General features: G+C 40.5%; 1 protein-coding gene and 1 long non-coding RNA gene across 4 annotated transcripts in view; one reads left to right on the top strand and one right to left on the bottom strand.

Moving 5' to 3' along the window:
- The window catches only part of LOC143784206 (voltage-gated delayed rectifier potassium channel KCNH8-like), a 730,833-nt gene that overhangs the window by 301,845 nt on the left and 401,208 nt on the right, over window positions 1–27,780 (top strand). For 2 of the 3 annotated variants that reach the window (XM_077272141.1, XM_077272140.1), the window contains exon 2: window positions 27,547–27,780. In XM_077272141.1, the coding sequence (XP_077128256.1) occupies window positions 27,547–27,780 (234 nt within the window). Of the gene's footprint in view, window positions 1–25,610; window positions 25,745–27,546 lie in introns of those variants that run through there. The other variant, XM_077272142.1, reaches the window with a different exon arrangement.
- LOC143784208 (uncharacterized) lies at window positions 53–27,627 on the bottom strand. The gene is made up of 3 exons (XR_013217737.1): window positions 27,523–27,627; window positions 26,652–26,731; window positions 53–101 (listed from the first exon to the last, which is right to left on the bottom strand). It is a non-coding gene; the product is annotated as an uncharacterized LOC143784208 (long non-coding RNA).

Genomic DNA, 27,780 nt, shown 5'->3' with positions numbered 1-27,780 from the left:
GTGCATTGTATAACACAAGTCTGTACATACCTCTATATATTTCTAGATATAATATCCTGCTTCCAACAGGAGGCGCTATGGAGTTCAAGTCTTCTTCCTCTCTGAAGAGACAATTTGCATAGATATCATATAGACATGGACAGAGAATTATATAAATAAAGGATATATAATGTATCATCTTCTCGTACCTTACTAAATATATAATGCCCCTTAAAGGGATTGTCCCTTTTTAGAAAACCTTCATTCCCTGGCGCAGTCTACTATAAGAAATCAAACTGCGTAGTATTAGCCATCCCCAGGTCCAGTGGTGATTTTCCCCTGGTGCTCCTGGTGTTTAGCCGTTGATGACGTTGGCAGCAGGACAGCCAGTGAGCTCAGTGGTTCTGCCAGTGTAGATGCAACCCCCGGCTCAAAGCCACTGAGCTCACTGATTGGCTGCCCCACTGTGTATATGATGTCATCGCTGCACCAGTACCAGACACCAGAGACTCATGTTGGACCTGAGGATGGTGTGTGCAGCAAGTTTGACTTTTTTTATACCAATTTGAAAGGGGACAATCTCTTAAATTATTGATGCACAATGTGTCTCATCAGGGATGGACATGTTATTGGTGCAGCGCACGGTGGCCTATGAGGTCCATTTCTACCTCCAAAACAGGTAGAATTTTGCAATCTTTTGCGATCTATTAAATTGCAAGGGGCCCATACTCTGTTCTTGCCCAGGGGCCCTTTTTGGTCTCTGTCCACCAATGTGTCTCATCCCTTGATCCTTAGTCCTTAATGCCAGTGCAGTCAGGTTCTCTACTCACGCATTATACATCTATAATGCGTCTTTTTTTCTATGATATTTTTCTCAAATTCTAATGAATATATGAAGCAAAATGTAAATCAGTTCCTTGGACTTTACTGACAGAACAGAACCACTGATGTCTGCGATTTCCACATATTTTATCCATGATAGCTGCTAGTTTAATCAGCATAGGACGACCAGATGAAAAAGAGATATTTATATAGCAAATGAATAACTGATCAATATACATCTATTGTGTGCTGTTTCTCAGAAATCCCTTTTTTTGCATTCAGTCTGAAAAGCAAAAGGGAAGATGGACGGGATCCAGACACTGCACAGATCGGATTTTTATTGAGCTGGCTCCTAAGCTTCACATCCTCGTAATATGTATGTAATAATCAATGTGGTGAATAGACATTTTTCAAAAGTTTTTAGCTGCTATATAATTAGAGCAGGAGACATGATATAAAGATTAAGATAAAATAAAATGATCATGGCATAACTTGAGGAGTAGAATAACTTATAAACTTGATTTAAAAAATATATAAATATATATACAGTACAGACCAAAAGTTTGGACACACCTTCCCATTTGAAGATTTTTCTGTATTTTCATGACTATGAAAATTTAAAATTCACACTGAAGGCATCAAAACTATGAATTAACACATGTGGAATTATATAATTAACAAAAAAGTGTGAAAAAACTGAAATTATGTCTTATATTCTAGGTTCTTCAAAGTAGCCACCTTTTGCTTTGATGACTGCTTTCACACTCTTGGCATTCTCTTGATGAGCTTCAAGAGGTATTCACTGGGAATGGTTTCCAATTCACAGGTGTGCCCTGTCAGGTTTAACCCCTTAACGACCTTTGACGCATACGCTGCGTCATGAAAGTCGGTGCCAAAGCGACCTATGACGCAGCGTATGCGTCATGGAATGATCGCGTCCCTGCAGATCGGGTGAAAGGGTTAACTCCGATTTTACCCGATCTGCAGAGACAGGGGGAGTGGTGCTTCAGCCCAGGGGGGGTGGCTTCACCCCCCCGTGGCTACGATCGCTCTGATTGGCTGTTGAAAGTGAAACTGCCCATCAGAGCGATTTGTAATATTTCACCTAAAAAACTGGTGAAATATTACAATCCAGCCATGGCCGATGCTGCAATATCATCGGCCATGGCTGGAAATACTCAAGTGCCCCCCCCCACACCCACCGATCGCCCCCCCAGTCCTCCGTTATGGGGTCCGGTCCCCTCCGTCCGCCTGCCGGCTCCCCCGTCCTCCTGTCCGCTCCCTCCTTGCTCAGATCCCCCCCCCCCTGTGCTCCGATCACCCCCCCTGTGCTCCGATCCACCCCCCCACCACCCCTTCATACTTACCGATCCTCTCGGTGTCCGGCCGTCTCCTCGCTGGGCGCCGCCATCTTGGAAAATGAAAAAAAATAATAAATAACCCCCCCCCCTTTATCACCCCCATAGGGACAATAATAAAATAAAGAAAATTTTTTTTTCTTTTTCCACTAGGGTTAGGGTTAGAACTAGGGTTAGAACTAGGGGTAGGGTTAGGGGTAGGGTTAGGTTTAGGGGTAGGGTTAGGGTTACGGGTAGGGTTAGGGGTAGGGTTATGGCATGTGCACACAGAGCGGATCGGCCGCGGATCCGCAGCGGATACGCAGCGGATCGGCCGCGGATCCCCAGCAGATCGGCCGCGGATCCGCAGCGGATCGGCCGCGGATCCGCAGCGGATCGGCCGCGGATCCGCAGCGGATTGGCCGCGGATCCGCAGCGGATTGGCCACGGATCCGCAGCGGATTGGCCGCTGTGAATTCGAAGCAGTTTTCTATCAGGTTTACAGTACCATGTACACCTAAGGAAAACCAAATCCGCTGTGCCCATGGTGCGGAAAATTCCGTGCAGAAACGCTGCGTTGTATTTTCCGCAGAATGTCAATTCTTTGTGCGGATTCCGCAGCGTTTTACACCTGTTCCTCAATAGGAATCCGCAGGTGAAATCCGCACAAAAAAACACTGGAAATCTGCTGTAAATCCGCAGGTAAAACGCAGTGCCTTTTACCTGCAGATTTCTCAAAAATCGTGCGGAAAAATCTCACACGAATCCGCAACGTGGGCACATAGCCTTAGGGTTAGGGTTGGAATTAGAGTTAGGGTTGGAATTAGGGCTAGGGTTTGAAATAGGGTTAAGATTAGGCTTGTGGTTAGGGTTACGGATAGGGTTAGGGGTGTGTTGGGGTTACAGTTGTGGTTAGGGTTGGGATTAGGGTTACGGTTGGGATTAGGGTTAGGATTAGGGTTGGAATTAGGGTTACGGGTGTGTTGCGGTTAGGGTTGTGGTTAGGGGTGTGTTGGGGTTAGGGTTGTGATTAGGGTTATGGCTACAGTTGGGATTAGGATTAGGGGTGTGTTGAGGTTAGTGTTGAAGTTAGAATTGAGGGGTTTCCACTGTTTAGGCACATCAGGGGTCTCCAAACGCAACATGGCGCCACCATTGATTCCAGCCAATCTTGCGTTCAAAAAGTCAAATGGTGCACCCAAACAGTGGTTTACCCCCACATTTGGGGTACCAGCGTACTCAGGACAAACTGGGCAACAACTGTTGGGGTCCAATTTCTCCTGTTACCCTTGCAAAAATAAAAAATTACTTGCTAAAACATAATTTTTGAGGAAAGAACAATTATTTTTTATTTTCACGGCTCTGCGTTATAAACTTCTGTGAAGCACTTGGGGGTTGAAAGTGCTCACCACACATCTAGATTAGTTCCTTGGGGGGTCTAGTTTCCAAAATGGGGTCACTTGTGGGGGGTTTCTACTGTTTAGGCATATCAGGGGCTCTGCAAACGTAACATGATGCCCGCAGACCATTCCATCAAAGTCTGCATTCCAAAACGTCATTACTTCCCTTCCGAGCCCTGACGTGTGCCCAAACAGTGGTTTACCCCCACATATGGGGTATCAGCGTACTCACAACAAACTGGGCAACAAATATTGGGGTCCAAATTCTCCTGTTACCCTTGTGAAAATAAAAAATTGCTTGCTAAAACATCTTTTTGAGGAAAGAAAAATGATTTTTTATTTTCACGGCTCTGCGTTGTAAACTTCTGTGAAGCACTTGGGGATTGAAAGTGCTCACCACACATCTAGATTAGTTCCTTGGGGGGTCTAGTTTCCAAAATGGGGTCACTTGTGGGGGGTTTCTACTGTTTAGGCATATCAGGGGCTCTGCAAACGTAACATGATGCCCGCAGACCATTCCATCAAAGTCTGCATTCCAAAACGTCACTACTTCCCTTCCGAGCCCTGACGTGTGCCCAAACAGTGGTTTACCCCCACATATGGGGTATCAGCGTACTCAGGAGAAACTGGACAACAACTTTTGGGGTCCAATTTCTCCTGTTACCCTTGGGAAAATAAAAAATTGTGGGCTAAAAAATCATTTTTGAGAAAAGAAAAATTATTTTTTATTTTCATGGCTCTGCGTTATAAACTTCTGTGAAGCACTTGGGGGTTCAAAGTGCTCACCACACATCTAGATTAGTTCCTTTGGAGGTCTAGTTTCCAAAATGGGGTCACTTGTGCTGGAGCTCCAATGTTTAGGCACACAGGGGCTCTCCAAACGCGACATGGTGTCCGCTAATGATTGGAGCTAATTTTCCATTCAAAAAGCCAAATGGCGTGCCTTCCCTTCCGAGCCCTGCCGTGCGCCCAAACAGTGGTTTACCCCCACATATGGGGTATCATCGTACTCAGGACAAACTGGACAACAACATTTGGGGTCCAATTTCTCCTATTATCCTTGGGAAAATAAAAAATTCTGGGCTAAAAATAATTTTTGAGGAAAGAAAAATTATTTTTTTATTTTCACGGCTCTGCGTTATAAACTTCTGTGAAGCACCTGGGGGTTGTAAGTGCTCACTATGCATCTAGATAAGTTCCTTGGGGGGTCTAGTTTCCAAAATGGGGTCACTTGTAGGGGAGCTCCAATGTTTAGGCACACAGGGGCTCTCCAAACACGACATGGTGTCCGCTAACGATTGGAGCTAATTTTCCATTCAAAAAGTCAAATGGCACGCCTCCCCTTCCGAGCCTTGCCGTGCACCCAAACAGTGGTTTACCCCCACATATGAGGTATCGGCATACTCAGGAGAAATTGCCCAACAAATTTTAGGATCCATTTTATCCTGTTGCCCATGTGAAAATGAAAGAATTGAGGCTAAAAGAAATTTTGTGTGAAAAAAAAGTACTTTTTCATTTTTGCGGATCAATTTGTGAAGCACCTGGGGGTTTAAAGTGCTCACTATGCCTCTAGATGAGTTCCTTGGGGGGGTCTAGCTTCCAAAATGGGGTCACTTGTGGAGGAGCTCCAATGTTTAGGCACACAGGGGCTTTCCAAACGCGACATGGTGTCCGCTAAAGATTGGAGCCAATTTTTCATTCAAAAAGTCAAATGGCGCTCCTTCCCTTCCGAGCCCTGCCGTGCGCCCAAACAGTGGTTTACCCCCACATATGAGGTATCAGCGTACTCAGGACAAATTGGACAACAACGTCCGTGGTCCAGTTTTCTCCTTTTACCGCTGGGAAAATAAAAAAAATTGTTGCTAAAAGATCATTTTTGTGACTAAAAAGTTAAATGTTCATTTTTTACTTCCATGTTGCTTCTGCTGCTGTGAAACACCTGAAGGGTTAATAAACTTCTTGAATGTGGTTTTGAGCACCTTGAGGGGTGCAGTTTTTAGAATGGTGTCACTTTTGGGTATTTTCAGCCATATAGAACCCTCAAAATGACTTCAAATGTGAGGTGGTCCCTAAAAAAAATGGTTTTGTAAATTTTGTTGTAAAAATGAGAAATCACTGGTCAAATTTTAACCCTTATAACTTCCTAGCAAAAAAAAAAATTGTTTCCAAAATTGTGCTGATGTAAAGTAGACATGTGGGAAACGTTATTTATTAACTATTTTGTGTCACATAACTCTCTGGTTTAACAGAATAAAAATTCAAAATGTGAAAATTGCGAAATTTTCAAATTTTTTGCCAAATTTCCATTTTTTTCACAAATAAACTCAGAAATTATCGACCTAAATTTACCACTAACATGAAGCCCAATATGTCACGAAAAAACAATCTCAGAATCGCTAGGATCCGTTGAAGCGTTCCGGAGTTATTACCTCATAAAGGGACACTGGTCAGAATTGCAAAAAACGGCAAGGTCATTAAGGCCAAAATAGGCTGGGTCATGAAGGGGTTAATAGGTGGGATTTCTTGCCTTATAAATGGGGTTGGGACCATCAGTTGTGTTGTGCAGAAGTCTGGTGGATACACAGCTGATAGTCCTACTGAATAGACTATTAGAATTTGTATTATGGAAAGAAAAAAGCAGCTAAGTAAAGACAAATTAGTGGCTATGGCTATCATTACTTTGAAAGTGTCCCCAAGTGCAGTGGCAAAAACCATCAAGCGCTACAAAGAAACTGGCTCACATAAGGACCGCCCCAGGAAAGGAAGACCAAGAGTCACCTCTGCTTCTGAGGATACATTTATCCGAGTCACCAGCCTCAGAAATCGCAGGTTGACAGCGGCTTAGGTTAGAGACCAGGTCAATGCCACACAGAGTTCTAGAAGCAGACACATCTCTACAACAACTGCTAAGAGGAGACTTTGTGTAGCAGCCATTCATGGTAAAATAGCTGCTAGGAAACCACTGGTAAGGACAGGCAACAAGCAGAAGAGACTTGTTTGGGCTTAAGAACACAAGGAATGAACATTAGACCAGTGGAAATCTGTGCTTTGGTCTGATGAGTCCAAATTTGAGATCTTTGGTTACAACCACCGTGTCTTTGTGCGACGCAGAAAAGGTGAACGGATGGACTCTACATGCCTGGTTCCCACCATGAAGCATGGAGGAGGAGGTGTGATTGTGTGAGGGTGCTTTGCTGGTGACACTGTTGGGGGTTTATTCAAAATTGAAGGCATACTGAACCAGCATGGCTACCACAGCATCTTGCAGCGGCATGCTATTCCATCCGGTTTGTGTTTAGTTGGACCATCATTTATTTTTCAACAGGACAATGACCCCAAACACACCTCCAGGCTGTGCAAGGGCTATTTGACCAAAAAGGAGAGTGATGGGGTGCTACGCCAGATGACCTGGCCTCTACGGTCACCAGACCTGAACCCAATCGAGATGGTTTGGGGTGAGCTGGACCACAGAGTGAAGGCAAAAGGGCCAACAAGTGCTAAGCATCTCTGGGAACTCCTTCAAGATTGTTGGAAGACCATTCCCGGTGACTAGCTCTTGAAGCTCATCAAGAGAATGCCAAGAGTGTGCAAAGCAGTCATCAAAGCAAAAGGTGGCTACTTTGAAGAACCTAGAATATAAGACATAATTTCAGTTGTTTCACACTTTTTGTTAAGTATATAATTCCACATGTATTAATTCATAGTTTTGATGCCTTCAGTGTGAATGTACAATTTTCATAGTCATAAAAAAAACAGTAAAATCTTTAAATGAGAAGGTGTGTCCAAACTTTTGGTCTGTACTGTATAAGGCAGCATGGCTTAGAATACTAAAAGTTATGAGCCTATAAGTCCACCAGGCGAACATGAAGTGATCTCCAGATAGGGCTTATTGGTTCACTGGCTTATTTCCCTTCATATGATATAAATATAAAAGTTGTTTCAGCTCTTATCACCATAAATCAATAGAACAAGTAGTAAAAATAAACTTTGAAATGTATATTGTTACAGAAAAATAACTATTTTTCACTTATCAAAGTCTCCTCTAGAGAAGCAGAGATGCAGACAGGTTAACGTTACTGAGAGATCAGGTTACAGTGGCGTCCAATAAAAGTCTATGGAGAATGGAGGAGCAGCCGCAGAGGGAGGCAGAGAGACATAGAAACTGCTGCTGCTTTTAACAAGAATTTATATCATTGCTTGTTTTTGCTCATTTTGTTTTTATGCTAGGTTCTGTCTGTTAAATGGCCACAGTGTGAATGTGCACCTACACAATGCATTTATACCAACATGTGCTCCAGGTCATTTCTTTGGTTTTTCTTTTAATAAGTGTTTACTACTTCTGCCTCTGCTGGACTCACAGTATGACTGATCAGTACTGTTGTGTAATGTGCTCATTGCCACTGCTGCTTCTGTGCATGTAAAGCAAAGTTAGGGAATGTAATAATAGTTACAATGTCAGTTGCCACCTTTAGAAGGAATCTGTCACCAGGTTTTTGCTACCTCATCTCAGAGCACAAAAAAAAGGGGAATATTCAAAATATGGAAAAAGACCCCAAAAGAGTGTTTGTAGCAAATATATTTTTATTAAATCATGAGGTACAACAATAACACAGAATTATAAGCAGGGTAGGGCTAATAAAACAGGATATAGAGCCCGAGTAACCACATATATTAATGGTGAGATAACACAGCCAAAGAATATAGGTCAAATTTAAATATAACAAAATTAGAAAAAACCTATATTAAAACGCTAGTGAATGTACACAGGGCTATATTAGCCTGACACAGCCAGCAAAAAAGCTCATAAATACAAAGTGCCATAGTGCATAATGCAGCAAGGGTTTGAACCTAGAAATGTGGAACCGGCTGTGCTGAGCAACATGAATTAATTAGATCAGCGTGATGCTCCCAATACAAAGTGCCATAGTGCTATAGTGCTAGTGCAAAAATGGTTTGAATCTGGGGATAACATTAGCTGATATCATTAGAGCTGTTAAGTATATCGTCTTACCTAAGATATAATGTGGAAACCGGGCCCCCACCTGTCGCCTCAACGCGCGTTTCGCCGATCTTCGTCAGGAGGCCTCCTGACGAAGATCGGCGAAACGCGCGTTGAGGCGACAGGTGGGGGCCCGGTTTCCACATTATATCTTAGGTAAGACGATATACTTAACAGCTCTAATGATATCAGCTAATGTTATCCCCAGATTCAAACCATTTTTGCACTAGCACTATAGCACTATGGCACTTTGTATTGGGAGCATCACGCTGATCTAATTAATTCATGTTGCTCAGCACAGCCGGTTCCACATTTCTAGGTTCAAACCCTTGCTGCATTATGCACTATGGCACTTTGTATTTATGAGCTTTTTTGCTGGCTGTGTCAGGCTAATATAGCCCTGTGTACATTCACTAGCGTTTTAATATAGGTTTTTTCTAATTTTGTTATATTTAAATTTGACCTATATTCTTTGGCTGTGTTATCTCACCATTAATATATGTGGTTACTCGGGCTCTATATCCTGTTTTATTAGCCCTACCCTGCTTATAATTCTGTGTTATTGTTGTACCTCATGATTTAATAAAAATATATTTGCTACAAACACTCTTTTGGGGTCTTTTTCCATATTTTGAATATTCCCCTTTTTTTTGTTCTATATGTTGCTAGAGTGATCTATTTATAAAAGGATATCAATTGGTGGAATTGTATGTTCTCATCTCAGAGCAGCATAATGTAGGAAAAGAGACACCAATTCCAATGATGCCTCACTTAGTTTACTGAGTGTAGCAGTTGTGACTCAATTAGAGTTTTTAGATGTACTGTAGAATGTAGCAGAGCTGAGCAAGGTAACCCGCCCACGTAATAACTTTCTGTGAATATTGCCATTACGCTGCTTATCAGAGGAGGGCGTGGTCGGACCAGGGCTCACGTGAGCTGTAGTCCAGGCAATAATAGCACACAGCCAAAAAAGATGATATGTCACTGAAATCTGTGTTTCAGCCTCTATCTTCTGCTGTCTTCAGATTACAGAGCAAATATCAGCTGACCGATTCCCTTTAATACCATATCTTTGACAACTCATTACTTATTAAATCTTTATGATAATCATGGCTCAGGTTTTATGCAATGGAGACTACATATACATTACTCATTAAACAGAAATACTACCAGTACACAAATGCAAAAATGAAAAAAGTTGAAAACACCCCATAAAAGCCAAAATGGAACAGTGTGGTAGATGTTGAATCCCACAATATAAGCAATCAAGTGTATAATATACCAATCTGGCAGTAATGATACAGTACAGAGAAATTCACACAAATAACTGGTATTATATAGGAACTCAAAACATGATTTGGAAACTGATCAGCAAAATAAACATGATTGAAATACCTCTGAACTGGAAATGAATAACTCAATAAGAGCTCCGAGCAGTATCCAGCAACACAGAAGTAGCAGTGCCCACCGCAAGCCATAATACATGGACCAAGAAAAATAACACACACACCTAGCACCCCTTTGCTCTGAATCCCTGCTTCGACATATATTTAACCCTTTTTGAGTAACCTATTTAGGGTCTTAATAACCAAACCGTTTTTTCATCTTTCCGACTATGTTCGCCATACACACAATGTGCTGCATCGTTTGGTTGTTGAATGTGATTCTCTAAATGAGTTTATTGATTATGTCATTTTTCAGGCAGAAACTGGCAGACAGTAAACTCTCCTAAGATGAATATAAAAGGTTAAAATGACCAATTAGTTTTCTTTAATGAAGGAGTCAAATAGATTTACACGCAGGTTTATTTTTCTGAAGAAAAAGGCAGATTTATGCCACAGTAGAACAGCAGGGTTTCCCAAATTCCAATCCTTACGCTCCTTTTCCCCTTCAAACAGATCATGTTTTCAAAATTTCCTTAGTATTCCACAGGTGAGAGAACTTGTGCCAATTTCTGATGTCTTGGTAATAGTTCCATCACCTGTGTAATACTGAGGAAATCCTGAAAACATGATCTATTCAGGAGCCGTGAGTATTGGAGTCTGGGATACACTGGCCTATGGCCATGGTCTCGGACAGCAGTTTCAAATGACAACAATGACACAGAAAGAAGAATTTTTAAAATGTAAAAATAAATAAAACAATCTTAATGTAAAGTTCGTAGGAGCAAGGGTTTGTTTAGAATAAAGTAATTCAATAGTTTTAGAAATATTTTATTTTTAGAAATGTTTACAGATTGGCAATTGTCTAAAAGATGGTTTACACAGGTAGAACGCTCTAAATGAAGAGCATTGATCGATCTGTACTAGATAGTTCAGTGTCCACTTGAGGAACACAATTTTCCTTGAGCCAGATCTGACACTTATTTTTGACTAAAGTTTGGCTTCAAAATACAAAAGTTTTTTCTATAGCAGCAACTTTTTAAGCTACAGGATACCCTCCCTTGGTCTTCAAAACCATACAAAATGTACATACAATACAAAATAAACTGAATGTAATGTATATTTAAATATATTTTGTTCACCGAAAGGATATATTGATACTGTAAGTCAAATTGTGTTCAAGTAGTAAAGTTAGGTAGCAGTTAAAGTAAAATTTTACGCTTATAGCTTTTCCTTGAGTGTTCAATCTGTGGACAATATCGCCTAATGCTCCAACAGTAGTCAGCCATCATATGTACATCCCATCTACCCTAATAATGTCCCTTCATGAACTTCAAATCTTGATGAATCACTCAATTTACTCATCACTGACTGCAGCAAGGTTTTCAGGGAAGTTAGGAAGATGGCCTTGCAGTAAATGCACCTTGAGGCTCATGTTGCAGCCACAAATGTTGTAGCTTTTGGACAATAATGGTGGAATTGTTTGCGCATGTATTTGAATGATAGCCAAGCATTGTTTGGAGTTCTGACATTGTCCCGATGAAATGTTCACCTTTGATAAGCTGCCAAATCTGTGGACCGTCAAACACACTGGCTTTTATTTTTTCAAATGATAGACTAGGAAATGCCAAAAAGAAGTACTTGAAACAGTCTTCTTCAGTTAGCAAACCTTTAACGAATTGCTTCATGAGACCCATGTGCAGAGGTGGGGATATAATGTTCTTTCTGTCAACAAGTGGCTCATATAGAATGTTTGGATCATCAGGTTTGAGGTCAGATCTTCAAGCCAATTCCTTTCGACCCTATGCTTCACACGAGCCCTGCTGTCCCACATCAGCAATGCTGCCCAAGAAGTAGGCATAGCATTTTAAGGTCAACACGGATGATCCAATTGTGTTTGTGATATTGCAACAACTCAATGACTCTTTTTATGGCTTCGTATTCTTTACAATAAGAAGCCGAATAGCCAATTGGGACTGAACCAAATACATTTCCATTGTGGAGGACACACTTTAAGCTCCACTTTGAGCTGTCAATGAACAGTCGCCATTCATTTGAGTTCTATATTGGAATTCCCAATTTCTCAATTAAACCATGTATGTTATGGCATTATGCAAAGCCACTGTCACTTCTAAAGTATTGCAGAAGTGCACTTTCTCTGGATCAAAACTAGGATACTTTTGCTCCTTTTTCAAGCAATTGTTTCTCTTGCTGTCTTGATGCGAGGTGTTCTGAAGCCTTTTTTGTTACTGCCAAATCTCGTGCCAAATCATTCAATTCATACTGGTCAAATCCCTTACGAACTGAGACATCTTCAATTTCAAACTCTTCATCATTGCTGTCACCTTGTTCCTCACTTTAATGCTGTTCATAAAAAGAGGGTAGTGCAGCGAACACTGGCACTGGGACTTCAGCTGGATGAGGCACTGGACGTACAGCTGATGGTAGACTAGGAAAGTCTATTTTATATTTATTTTTCTTGTTAAGTCCTGAGGTTTTCATTTTACAAAAGTAACAGTGACTGGAATGATCTCTTGGCTCTCGTCAAACCACAGATATAGCAAATGGCATCTAATCACATATTCCCTTCATCCACATAAAAATAGTCTTGACACACTGCTTGCACACCCTGTGAGGGGCCCAAGACTTTATCATCAAGTTTTACCTTGAAATATGTAAAATTGGCTTGCTTGACAAACCTGCGGATGTTCGTCCTTTGACAGGGAATAGCGAATCTGCCGCAGATATAACAAAAGGAATCAGGGCTGTTTAGGCACTTATGATGAAAAAATAACAGACAGGCATGATCTGAAAGAAAGGAAATAAGGGTGTAAATAAAGAAATAAATTCTGCTTAACCCTTTCGGCATACGTTTCACTATAAAGAGCGGCACACAACCTCTCGCCTCACTGTCTCACATATAGCTTAATAGCCTAGACAAATAATAACCTGCTCCCAGTCGCCAAGGTCATCCTCCACGCGTTCCCACTGGAGGGTGGTTTTTTCTCGGCCGGTAGGAGAGCACTAGCGCAACCCTCGATCCAGCATAGAGCAATCGCATTAAGATAAGCTGTAGAGAAAAAACCTGACGTGACAGAAGAAAACTAACTGCAGTTTTGAAATCTGCATGCCTATTTTATTCTATATCAGCAGAAAAATCAAACTCAACAAAAATTGTGTTCAAAGTCGTTCCCCAGTGCAATTGCACCTGGAGATGGTGCAGACCTTTTAATAAATTCCACAGATCTCTGGCTGACGGTTTACCACAATGTGAAATGTGCGCTAGTTATGCGCTGATATAGATTTTCGCTTTAGTTACTGAAAATTAATCGCAAAAATTATAGTTAATGTATCAGACCCAATCAACTAAATCTTTTTCTCTTTCAAGAAAATAGCTAGAGCACCAGAAAATAAACAAGTCACACATTTTTTTGTGCAAAATTGTTAACTGTTCTACCACAATTCTGGCGCTCAGTCATTAATAAATTTCACTTATTGTCTCCATTATATTTTTTGTCTGTTTCATTTTAGACATGGAAGAATACATATACTTTACTGATGCTTCACATGCTAAAATTATGGACTCAGGGACCTTAAAAAGGTTATCCATCTTTAAAAAAAAAAAAAAAAAAAAGCTCATCATCCGATGTTATGTAAGAAAAGAAATGAACAGTACTCTCCTCTTTCCCCTTTAATTTTGCTGTCCTTCAGTGGTCCTACCAGACTTTATCTGCACCAACCAGTATATACCCACTACAGCCATACTGCTGGCATCATGGTTAGGGGCTGAACGCTGATGTCAGTAGCCCCTTTAATGACTATGAATCACTGTTAGTCAAGGGACTTTAATACACCAAATCTTTCAAAGATCCGTTATTGTACTAAAGTTAGAAATGTAATTAAATTGTGCATAAATATTTAAGGTATTACTGGTATGGTCACATGAAGTTTCTTATAGTTACACGTGGAAATGTATACTTTCGCCATGTAGAATCCCTCCAGAGTTCTATATTTTTCAGCATGTTCGTCTATTATGGACTGAACTTCAATTGGTCATGGTGACATCTGGAAATCTCCCCAACCATATCATCTCATTATACTCAAAGATTAGAGATTCTATGCGAAATGTGTGTTCCACAGAAGGTCACTGTGTCCCATCAAAGCAAGGACATCAGAAAACTGGACAACACTTTAGGAATGTCTCTGGTATCTAGCTTATTAAAGCATCTCATTCAGTGTAAAAAAAAAACATTTTACAGACTAGATATATACAGTATAACAGAGTCACAGAGCCTATAAACCTCCTCCAAAATAACTGCCTGGAATAAAGAAAAAAAAATTACTGAAAGTAATAAATGACACTGACATGCGAAAAGCACTTTCCATACAGATACATAATCTGCTCTGGAGGCTATTTTGTTAATTAATGGAATTAGAATTAAGTATTTGTCTTCTTTATCATTTCAGAGGTCAAATATGCAGTGACTTAAAGGGAACCTGTTGGCAAAAATGTGCCATTGGGTTCTAAAAAGGATTGTCCAAGACTAAATATTAATATCATATCCTTAGGATAGGTCATCAATATCAGATTGATGAGGGCGCAACACCAGTCTTCCCTACTGAGCTGTTCTCGGTGACACCTACAACTGGAACTGATCAATTGCAGAGCAGAACTATACTGCTCCTACAACTGTAGAGTGGAGCATCGTCCTGTATAAAATCCATGGTTTTCTTGAAAGATGCAGACTTTTTTCCTGGCAGTAGGTTTGGGACATGATTTTGAGTCTATCTTCAACCTAGAAACGTTCAACTAGCTCCTCTTTAATAATAGCATCCCATAGCAGTGCCCACCTCCAACTTTTTGGTGTCCAAGTTGACATGGAGGTCTGTGCTCATTGCTGATCTAGCTCTCATCAGTCCATAAACTATTTGGAAAATCTGTCTTCAGATATTCCTTAGCCCAGATGTTTAAGCTTCTGTGTCTGTCTCAGTGGTGGTCAGGTTTCAGCCTTCCTTACCGCTGCCATGTCGCTAAGCCCTGAGCACCTTGTACGTCTGGGCCTCCATTGAGATTGCAGTTCTGGAATGTGACAGCACTGAAGGATAATGGCTTCTTGGTCACTTCATGTTTGATTTTTCTTAAATCTTTGGCGGCTAATGTGCATCTTTTATTATCAACATGTTTATTGTGACCCTGGTGACTATTTGTAACAAAACGTTCAATGGTTTTATGATAATGCCCCAATATCTTAGCAACTTTAAGATTTCTGCATCCCTTTGTAACAGCATTTCTTCTTAATTATGCCAGACGTAAATTGTGTAGGCCCAGAATCATAAACTGTTGCCTGAAGTATTGACTTTTCTTGTAGGACAAATATTTAGCTCTAATATTATCTCCTACAGTTTATTTTCTGTTATCTTTGCAAAACAGTAATGCATGGCCACTGAACAATCATGTTTGCTGATATTATTACTATTATTATTTATTTATATAGCACCATTAATTCCATGGTGCTGTACATGAGAAAGGGGTTACATACAGAGTTATAGATATCATTTACAGTAAACAAATTTACGATGACAGACTGGTATAGAGGGGAGAGGACCCTGTCCTTGCGGACTTACATTCTACGGGATATGTTGATTACATACATTGTCCATGCTATACAATTTGTTGGCATTCCCAAACCGAGGAGGAAAAACTATGCAAATAGATTACATAATCAAACAATGCAGGTTGGTCTCATTCGCATCTCTCTCTGACTTCTGGATGGTTGTTGAAGGCCAGTTATGAACTATATGAAGAGACTTTTTCTTCTGGTCCGTGTGACTCTACAGGAGCTGAGCTTGGGGGACTATGGCCCCTGCTGGAAGAACACAGGACTGCTTCATTGGCCATCACTGAAACCCCAGAGATGTCTTAAAGAATCCTGGGTGGGACAATTATGTCACCTGGCCACATACCTCACTGCTCTCGGTCCGCTTCTTAAGCTTTTCATTACCTCCTCCCTGTGGGGTCCCGCCAAAAGTGGGGAGCCACTGATGGAAGGTATTCGGCACTGGAAGCAGCTCTATTGCCGGTGAGTCAGCAGAAGGGTGAGACTCTGTAATTTCCACCATCTTTGGTATTTGCTGGGACTGCTCTGTATCCTGTTATATGTTGATGGTTCAATAAATTATTGCCACACTGTTTTACCATCATCCTGTGTTGTCTGGGTAGTGCTCTGCCCTTGGGGAGAGAGCGTGGGCATTCAGTGGTATGAACCCTGGTCCATGCACTCTTTCTAAAGACAGCCGGGTCAGCGGACGAGAGCCCCCACTGACCTCCGTGTCTCCACAGCTTGCAACAATTTTTGGACTTTTCAGAATTAAATTTTTGGCCCAATTTGCCTGAGGAAACCAAGCTGTCTAATAATTATGTGCATCTTGGTCAAGGTGTATCCTTAGACTTCACTCACCCTCATTAAACAAATACACATCACCTGCTCTTCATCCAATAAGCATTCACGTTTATACAGCTTGGAGTTGAAAAATCTGCATAAAAACGATGATATAGTCAAAATACTCACTTGCCTAATAATTCTGCACAGAGTGTATGCAAGGAAAAGCAGTTTATGACAGCTTTAAAAAAAATGCCTTTATGAAAGGAAGATTTGCATGTAACATTTGTTATACTTGGGTGACCAGGTTTTACCCCAGTGATGTCCTGTAGCTATGATGTTCTATTCAATTATGTCCTCCTTAATATTGGCATAACTTGTCATGCCAACTGGAGACACAGCCATGCTCGCTGTATATAACCTGCTCCCAAACCACAATTATTATCCACTAGTGTCATAAACTGATCTCAATGTCATCACCTCCATTATATCTAGTGCTTGAGCAGTAAGTTAGAAACTCACCACTAAATGAATGAGAGATCGTTATGTAACTTTTAACTTTTGAAGTTCCTTTTATAAAAGTTTAACATAAGTTTCCACATAAGATTTAATATGAGAGTAGTAATTTTCGGAGGCTTTCTGAAGTACAGAGAAGGCCGGTTGCGTGCGGAGCCCTGAACTCTTTTTGCATTGTTGTCTATTTACAATGTTCTTCACTGAATACCAAATAATAAGCGTGCAGTAATACATTCAAGCACTTTTATCCACGAACAAAAAGGATTATACACCGCCAAAGCAATTTTCAGATACAATTCATCTAATATTGTACCTCTTTAAAATAGGCTGCACTTCAAATTGCATTAACATTGTGGAGCTTCTGACTTTCCACTGCAACAGGAAAAAGCTTTTAAAATTTCTTCTATGAACCATGTTTGCTTCTGATCTTAAAACAAGCGGAGTATCTACTTACACCATGAATACAAATATAGAAAGGATTTGTGACATTTTCATTTCGTTTTATTGATTTTTTTTTCCTAGCCACAATGAATAGTATATATATTTTAAACTGAATCTTAGCTCCTTTCAAAAAAGGTTGTTCAGGGTTTATATATTGATGACCTATTTTTAGAATGTATCATTAATATCAGATCGATGGGGACCTGACACCCTACACCACCCACCAATCAGCTGTCAGCAGGTCCTACTGCAGCCAGATGTGAACTGTAAAAAGCCGAAACAACACAGCTCCACACACTGTGTAGTGGCCATTCTGGGGTACTGCAGCTCAGCTTCAATTCACTTCAATGGGAATTTAACTTGCAACACCTGAGAAAGTCAACTTCACAGCGTATATTAATTTAAAGGCACCCGTTGCAATAATCACAATACTCACAAATATATTGACTCAAAAAATACCGTATACAAAAAAGGAGAACCTGAGTCAACATATATGAAAAATATATACATTTTTATTGATACAAAGTACACTAAATAACTACCAAATACTTTAAAAGATTTTTACATGTATGGATAAAAGTGTGATCCACAAGTATGGCAAAATTTCAGCAGCAGCAAAATATGACCAGAATAGCATAGTGAAAACAAATATTGCTTGTCCTGCATGTAATAAGCTTCATGATAAAAGAATGAGGTGGATCACACTTTTATCCATACATGGGAAAATCTTTTAAAGTATTTGGCAGTTATTTAGTGTACTTTGTATCAATAAAAATGTATATATTTTTCATATATGGTGACTCAGGCTCTCATTTTTTGCTCACAGTGTATATTGCAGAAATGACAACTAGCAGATTGGTGAGGGTGCCGGGGATTGGACCTTCCCATTGTTTAACCTAACAATAGTGTGTGTGACTGTGCTCCACATCCTGCATCTATTTGTCAATTTGGGATTTAGTTGGATTACAATTCTAAAGGTACCGTTACACTAAGCGACGCTCCAGCGATATAGACAACGATCCGACCTAAACTAGATCGCTGGAGCGTCGCTGTTAGGTCGCTGTAGAGACGTCAAACACAGCAGCTCCAGAACGATGCAGGAGCGATCCAGTGACGTAACGGCGACTCACTTATCGTTCACGCTCCATGTAAAAACATTGCTGACATCGTTGCTTTTGCTGTCAAACATGACGATACACACCGATCTAGCAACCTAATAAAGTTCTGGACTTCTAGCTCCGACCAGCGATATCACAGCGGGATCCAGATCGCTGCTGCGTGTCAAACACAACGAGATCGCTATCCAGGACGCTGCAACGTCACGGATCGTTGTCGTTCTCATTGGAAAGTTGTTTAGTGTGAAGGTACCTTTAGTTGCATTTGCCTAAAGCAATTATTGAGGATTCTACTTTTCCAATTTCCTACTTCTTATCTACCAATTTTGTAGAAATACCATTGGCTTTCTGGCTCTTTACCACTGATTAAGACACCCCAACAATTTCTATGTAGTGGGCAAAAGAAAGAAAAGGGTAACACTGGCCTATAATGCTCTAAGAGATGGAAATTATTGGTGTTAGTGAAGCACCGGGCACTTTTTACAGAGACGTTTGGAGTAAATATAACTTTGAAGGAAGCAATACATCATGCCGCCTGTCTTGTATGTATGTCTTCTCAATAGAAACATTCTGGGCCCGATTCATTAAGACTGGCGTCTTATGGCTCATGCAGATGACTGTAATTTCAGTCTAATTGTCATCCCTCATATCATAGTATCGCACTTGGACCAATTTTACTCCATGGGGCTGTTCACATTTCCGATTGTTTTCCTTGGATCAAGTGGTCCAAGGAAAAAATCGCAGCATGCATGATTTCCTGTTGTGAACTCTGTTTCCGGGCTCCCTCCTGTGGTCATGAGTGGTACTGTGTGAGTTCTCTCTTTGGGCTCCTCCTGGTGGCTCTTTTTGTTATTTTGCAGGTTTCTGGCAGGATCAGCTGTCTCGTCATCTGCTAGTTAGGTTTCCTATTTAATCCACCTGGTCCTTCATTCCTTGCCTGTTGCCGTTGTATTCAGTACTATTCTGATTGCTCCTGTCTACATCCGTTATCAGTCTCTCCAAGAGAAGCTAAGTTCTGTTTGCTTATTTTTGCTCATCTGTGTTCAAGATGTTTCCTAGTATATGATGAGTTTTTGTCCAGCTTGCTAATATGTGATTTCCCTGCTTGCTGGTGCTCTGGGGTGCTGAGTTGCTCCCCCCACATCGTTAGTTGGTGTGGGGGTTCTCGCATTCTCTGCGTGGATATTTTTGCATAGGGTTTTTTACTGACCGCAAATATCCCTTGCTATTTTCTGCTATCTAGCGTTAGCGGGCCTCATTTGCTTAACCTGTTTCATCTCTGCGTTTGTCTTTTCCTCTTAACTCACCGTTATTATTTGTGGGGGGCATCTATATCTCTGGGGGATTTCTCTGAGGCAAGTGAGGTCTTTACTTTCTCTTTAGGGGTAGTCAGTTTCTCAGGCCGTGAAGAGACGTCTAGGATTTCAGGAAACGTTCCACAGCTGCCTATAGTGTGTGCGGTAAGGATCAGGTTTGCGGTTAGTCCAGTTACCACATCCCCAGAGCTCGTCCTATTATTTTCTACTTAGCTGGTTAGATTTGTGATCCTAAGCCACTAGGATCATAACAATTTCCCTTTTGATAATGGGATGGCAATCGCCCATTCATGTCTATGGCTTCATGGAAATCATCGGACTGCATTTGGATGAATGGAGAAGATGGAGAAACTGTTTTTGTTCTCTTCACCTCTGAGAAAATCAGATCACACTCTGATTAAACTCTCATCAGAATCTGATCAGTGTGTGATTAGCATAATTGGACCAATTTTCGCAGATAGAGAACAGACAGTCATTTGCACCTGCCCTTAATGAAGGGGGCTTGTTGGAGTGCAATGCACCTAATTTATTATGAGGCACATGCCAATTAATGAATTAGGCGCATCTCTTAACTGGCATTCACTGACACTAAAAAGGACTGGAGTACATAACTGGTCGAAAGATTGGAATGCACAACTGGTCGAAAGACTGGAGTGCATAACTGGTCAAAACACTGGAGTGCACAACTGGTCAAAAGACTGGAATGCACAACTGGTCGAAAGACTGGAGTGCACAACTGGTCGAAAGACTGGAGTGCACAACTGGTCGAAAGACTGGAGTGCTCAACTGGTCGAAAGACTGGAGTGCACAACTGGTCGAAAGACTGGAGTGCACAACTGGTCGAAAGACTGGAGTGCACAACTGGTCGAAAGACTGGAGTGCACAACTGGTCAAAAGACTGGAGTGCACAACTGGTCAAAAGACTGGAGTGCACAACTGGTCGAAAGACTGGAGTGCACAACTGGTCAAAAGACTGGAGTGCACAACTGGTCGAAAGACTAGAGTGCACAACTGGTTGAAAGACTGAAGTGCACAACTGGTCAAAAGACAGGAGTGCACAACTGGTCAAAAGACGAATGCACAACTGGTCAAAAGACTGGAGTGCACTACTGGTCGAAAGACTGGAGTGCACTACTGGTCGAAAGACTGGACTGCATAACTGGTGAATTTTATGCTACCAAAGTGGCATCAATTTTAATTTATTAGACAGGCAGACTTAGCCACGATCTGTCCCACCCATGCTCCGCCAATGTTGCTGATGCTGTTTGGGACTGATGTGAAAATGCAGAATGTCTCAAAATGTTTGCACAACATCCAAATCAAGCCTTTAGTCCTGGCCCCGTGTCACTTTAGAGTTAGTATATTCAGAGCAGGAGGGGCGCACTCCATATAATAGGGCGGTGCTCAGAGGAAAAAAAGGCTGAATATATATTTACACATCCTCTGGCACTCAAAAACAGACAAATGTTTATATTTGAAAAAGTGGATTTATTCACTACCGGTCTTAATAAACAGATTATCTCCAACGTTTCGGCTAATTTAAAGCCTTTTTCACGGAAGTCTATGGTAAACAATAAACAACATATAATCATACATTAAATGATATAGTATACAGGACAATTCATCTCATTATCTGTGTATCTAATCATGTCATACCACATGATAGTGAAAGATCCTAAGGAAGAAAATCACCAGAAATAAGTGAGTAAATATCATAATGTCAAAGGAATATGTGAGAAATATATAGGGTGAACCCAGCAGCTATAAACCATATGGACATCATGGAGGCTTCAGATAACAAGAAAAAAAGAAAAAGAAACAGAAACAAAAGAGCCACGTGCAGTCGGTGAGTAGCTATATCCTATGAAGAAACGCCAGGGTGAATACCATACACTATAGTTCATATAATACCTGAATCCTGGATAAGTGAACAAGCAGTCTAAGGGGAATCAGCCAATCCTATTTACAACAAACCAGAACATCGCTCTAATACCAGGAGGACTGGGTGGCGGTAAAAGATGTGAGATAAAAGTATAAATACCTTAATGCATGTGCTTCCTCAGGAGACCGGTGCGTGTGTGGGCCAGGAGTGAAAGATGGTGCCGTAAAGTGGATATAAATGCAGTGAACACTGATACGTCACTTCCGGTCATAGCAAGCGCTATGTATGAAGTAAATGTGAAAGTGAAAACTAGCGCATGCGCAGAAGGCTGCAGGGGGAACTGCTGTAGGTATAACGTAATTCAATGAATTTACTACAGATAATTAATCAGCCTTGTGACAAGCGCTCCATATACAATAGAACTAGTGTAGTGAGCGGTAACAAACCAGAATAATCTATGAGAAAAGGTGATGTCTGGGGAATACCAGAGTACGGTACCAACAAACATAAGCTAAATAATACTAAAGCACAATAAATCTGACTTATATACTAAGAACCCACCTGGTCCAAGGGAAAGGAAAAGAAGGAAACAACACCCATAAGCCAGTGTACTGGAAGACCCAGGCTAGAGAAATGCGAAAAGAGAGAAAATAAAGAAAATCTGTTAAGAGGAGCAATCAGACTGAAGAAAAAGGAAGGGAACGACATCAAAATATTGTTATAATATAATCCTTATCGACAATAATTATACAAATATTATATATATATAGCAACATATAGTATAGGAAACATGTTCTCAAGTAAGGAAACAGATCAAGTTGAATAATATTCGAATCAAGAAGGCATCTAGAAAAAAATAGAAACATGATTATACTATGATACAACACAAGAATAAATCTAAAGCTGAATTTCAATAGGGAAGTACCTCATACTCCCTATTCATACCCAGGGGATGGAGAGTTTGAAGTGTGAAAATCCAAAAGGATTCTCTTTCTTTCAGTTTCGCGACTCTATTTCCACCCCGTCTCAGTAGAGGGATACTCTCAAGAACTTGAAACCTCAATTGAGATATCGAGTGTCCTGCTGATATAAAGTGTGCGGGGATCGGTAGTAATGTACGTCCACACCGAATAGTAGACTTATGTTTGGAGATGCGGTCTCGGATATGTTGGGTAGTCTCAACGCATCGTCACCAGACCTGATGTGCTGCAACAACGTATTCATGAGATGCAAACGAAATTTAGGGCACGGGGTTACCCCCCCTCGGTTCTTAACAGAGCCACTGATCAACCTGAAATACGTTCCCAAAAGACAAAGAGAGTGGCCTGTGTAACCACTTATCACCCTTATACAAATTTTTTGAAAGGCCCCATTTTGGAACATTGGCCATTACTTCATAAAGCCTATCCCACTATCTCTGAATTTAGGATACCAACCCTATTATGTTATAAGAAGCCACAAAATATTAGGAACATTTTAGTGAAAGCAGATGTGGGTAGTGATAGGAGGGATTTGAGACAAACCACACTTATGACACAGAGAAGGGGTACATTTCCGTGTCTACATTGTTCACAGTGTTCCAACGTTACCAAAGGAGAAACCTTCTCACATCCACGATCAGGAAAATTGTTTCCCATTAAAGGTTTTTTTACATGCGACTCTACTCATGTCGTTTACTTGATCAAATGTCCTTGCGGTCTCGGATATGTTGGAGAGACTACCCAACATATCCGAGACCGCATCTCCAAACATAAGTCTACTATTCGGTGTGGACGTACATTACTACCGATCCCCGCACACTTTATATCAGCAGGACACTCGATATCTCAATTGAGGTTTCAAGTTCTTGAGAGTATCCCTCTACTGAGACGGGGTGGAAATAGAGTCGCGAAACTGAAAGAAAGAGAATCCTTTTGGATTTTCACACTTCAAACTCTCCATCCCCTGGGTATGAATAGGGAGTATGAGGTACTTCCCTATTGAAATTCAGCTTTAGATTTATTCTTGTGTTGTATCATAGTATAATCATGTTTCTATTTTTTTCTAGATGCCTTCTTGATTCGAATATTATTCAACTTGATCTGTTTCCTTACTTGAGAACATGTTTCCTATACTATATGTTGCTATATATATAATATTTGTATAATTATTGTCGATAAGGATTATATTATAACAATATTTTGATGTCGTTCCCTTCCTTTTTCTTCAGTCTGATTGCTCCTCTTAACAGATTTTCTTTATTTTCTCTCTTTTCGCATTTCTCTAGCCTGGGTCTTCCAGTACACTGGCTTATGGGTGTTGTTTCCTTCTTTTCCTTTCCCTTGGACCAGGTGGGTTCTTAGTATATAAGTCAGATTTATTGTGCTTTAGTATTATTTAGCTTATGTTTGTTGGTACCGTACTCTGGTATTCCCCAGACATCACCTTTTCTCATAGATTATTCTGGTTTGTTACCGCTCACTACACTAGTTCTATTGTATATGGAGCGCTTGTCACAAGGCTGATTAATTAATTATCTGTAGTAAATTCATTGAATTACGTTATACCTACAGCAGTCCCCCCTGCTGCCTTCTGCGCATGCGCTAGTTTTCACTTTCACATTTACTTCATACATAGCGCTTGCTATGACCGGAAGTGACGTATCAGCGTTCACTGCATTTATATCCACTTTACGGCACCATCTTTCACTCCTGGCCCACACACGCACCGGTCTCCTGAGGAAGCACATGCATTAAGGTATTTATACTTTTATCTCACATCTTTTACCGCCACCCAGTCCTCCTGGTATTAGAGCGATGTTCTGGTTTGTTGTAAATAGGATTGGCTGATTCCCCTTAGACTGCTTGTTCACTTATCCAGGATTCAGGTATTATATGAACTATAGTGTATGGTATTCACCCTGGCGTTTCTTCATAGGATATAGCTACTCACCGACTGCACGTGGCTCTTTTGTTTCTGTTTCTTTTTCTTTTTTTCTTGTTATCTGAAGCCTCCATGATGTCCATATGGTTTATAGCTGCTGGGTTCACCCTATATATTTCTCACATATTCCTTTGACATTATGATATTTACTCACTTATTTCTGGTGATTTTCTTCCTTAGGATCTTTCACTATCATGTGGTATGACATGATTAGATACACAGATAATGAGATGAATTGTCCTGTATACTATATCATTTAATGTATGATTATATGTTGTTTATTGTTTACCATAGACTTCCGTGAAAAAGGCTTTAAATTAGCCGAAACGTTGGAGATAATCTGTTTATTAAGACCGGTAGTGAATAAATCCACTTTTTCAAATATAAACATTTGTCTGTTTTTGAGTGCCAGAGGATGTGTAAATATATAACTTTAGAGTTAGTGACACAAAGGCTCAGATTCAATAAGACTGGTGTTTTGCACACCAGTCTTAATAAATTGGTGACTGGAGTAGGAGGAGCCATATTTCTTAAGAGGTGGACGCCACATAATGAATTAGGCAAATCTTACATGGTCTATGTGCCTGCGGCAGAAATGTGATCCAATTAAGAACTGGAGTACATTTCTATAGTAAATTATGCCTCACGCCTCCAAAGTGGCATAACTTTTTATGTATTTGATAGGGGGCTTAGCCACATCCTGCTCCGGCCATGCTTCACCCATATTGGCCTAGCTGGCAGGGAATAACATGAAAATGCTAAAAGTCACAATATTTTTGCACAACTTCCTGTTGTAAATAATTTTTGCGACTTATTAAGGTGTTTTTATTCCCGAATTTGGGAGTAAACACTTTTATTAATCAGACCCTAAATATTCACATTTAAGTTTCATTTAAATTGTTTAATTAAGCTGCTCTAGTCATGCTTCCGGGGTTTTAGGCCCCATTGCAGCCACATCTCTACCATTGCAAAGTTTAGGCAGATGGAAGCACATCTTAAGCTGATAATAATGATTATTAATACGCTACAGCCGAAGTATATAATGGCGTATGTCCAAGAAAGCAATTAGATTTTAGGTTTCAATAGTTGAATAACTGAAAATGTTTTCAATTTTTTTTTAGCAATGTAATAAAGCAAAAGATGAGAAAAACATTCCAGCAAAAACACATTATCGACCAGAAGGGAGGAAAGTGACAAATTATGAAAATGGAAATGTGTAGAATCTAATTATTTGGAATTTACTAAAGAGAATGGTAATGTTTCTGCAAAAGCTGTATTGATGACCGACATTAAGAAAGTTAATAAACAAGAAAGAAATCATATAACAGACTAAATCTGTCTTTGTAAAAGGGAATAAAAGCAGGAAAATACCTTGTGGAGTCCACTGTTTTATTGTTCCAAATCATCATTAAAAAATTGTCTTGAATTAAAGTATTATACATCTACATATCCAAACCTGTGTGTCCATGGTAACAGACTACAAAATAACTCCTGTGTAGTCAGGTTCCTCAGTAATATTATTTTCTATCTGTCACCTGGACCTTCTATTGGTGCAATCTGTGCAGCTGCACAAGGGGGGCCACATTCACCTCCAAAGTGGGTGAAATTGTGCATTATGATGAGCCATTGGACTGCAAAGTGCCCATGTATTATTCTTGCACATGAGCCCTCTTCTTTCTTTGATACATTTTGTAGGTAAAAGGGAATCTGTCACTAGGATTTTGCTAACGCAATTGAGAGTAGCATAATGTATGGAAAGAGACCCTGATTCCAGCGATGTATCACTTAGTTTACTGGGTGCAGCAGTTGTGACCTAATCTAAGTTTTTAGATGGATGCATGAAGCAGAGCCCATAAAGCTGCCTCCGCCCCACCACAGCTTTCTGTGTACATTGTCTATTGAACTGTTTATCAGACGAGGGGGCGTGAATGGACCACTTGGTGCAAGGGAGGTAGTCTGGACAGTGATAATCTCTTTCTGATGAAACATTCATTGTATGGAATCAACAGCACACAGCCTAATAAGTGACACATCGCTGAAATCTGTGTCTACCTCATGCTATCGGCAGATTATATAGCAAAACATGCAGATGGATTCCCTTTAACAAGAGATAGGGTACAGATGTAGGTGAGTGTGATTTGAGGATTGTACTATACCTACATTAGAGTTGTAGAGATAAAACGTTGCAAAGCTTAGAAGGATGGAAGCTGTATTAAGATGGTTGCAAATGTGTACATAACCTATAATGAAAACAGAAAATGCAAAAATAATGATCAATGAGACACAAAATTAAAAAGGGAATTAGAAAGATGAATAGTGACAGGGTCCTATTGCTGTTACATGATGACTATTCATTCAGTTAAAATAATCTGTCTCTAGGGTTTTGCAGCCTAATCTGAAAGCAGTATGATATGGAGACAGAGACCCTGATTCCAGTGATGTGTCAGTTACTTGGCCCTTTTCTAAGTTTTATCACTAGAGGAATACTAAACTTGTTGCCCTTTACTCCTCCATATTCATGAGTTCTTTATAACTCCCACCACCACCACTGGTTGGCAGCTTTCTGCCTATGTACAGTGCACATACAAAAGCTGCCAATCATTGGTGTGGGCGGGGTTTCACAGTGCTCAGCATTTAGGGAACTGCTAAATCATCAGCAGATAAAATAGAGATATTATGAACACTGCAGCAAGCAGCCCAGTAAGTGATACATCACTGGAATTAGGGTATCTGCCCCTACGTCATGCTGCTCTCTGATGGGGTAGCAAAAACCTGGGAGAGATTCTCTTTAACAATGTATTCTAGTGAAAGTTTGATAGCTTAAAGTATATTTGGTAGAAATTTCTGTAAGAAGAGGATCAGTGGGTAAATCATCTAGGTGAAGAGATTTTCATTAATTAATGTGGGTGCCATAACAATAATAAAAGGAAGACGACAAAATGGGCTAAAATGATGATAATCTGATATTTGTTGATAAGTATTGTATCTGAGCAAATGATTATAGACTTGTCACCTGCAAAACTTTACTGACCCAGATTTTCTTGTCTTTCTGCAGACAGCAATTTTGTCTTGGGGAACGCTCAGGTGCAGAACTTGTTCCCCATAGTCTATTGCTCCGATGGGTTCTGTGACTTGACGGGATTTGCCCGAGCTGAAGTGATGCAGAAGAGTTGTGCCTGTAAGTTCCTCTATGGCCAGGAAACCAGCGAGCAGCTAAAAGTGCAGATCCAGAAAGCTCTGGACGAGAAAAGGGAGTTTAAGACAGAAATCATTCTATATAGGAAGACTG

This window comes from Ranitomeya variabilis, chromosome 7 (assembly GCF_051348905.1).
Source record: "Ranitomeya variabilis isolate aRanVar5 chromosome 7, aRanVar5.hap1, whole genome shotgun sequence".
Classification (NCBI taxonomy): Eukaryota; Metazoa; Chordata; class Amphibia; order Anura; family Dendrobatidae; genus Ranitomeya; species Ranitomeya variabilis.
The sequence above is the reverse complement of the archived record's forward strand: the minus strand, read 5'-3'. Positions and strand labels throughout refer to the sequence as shown.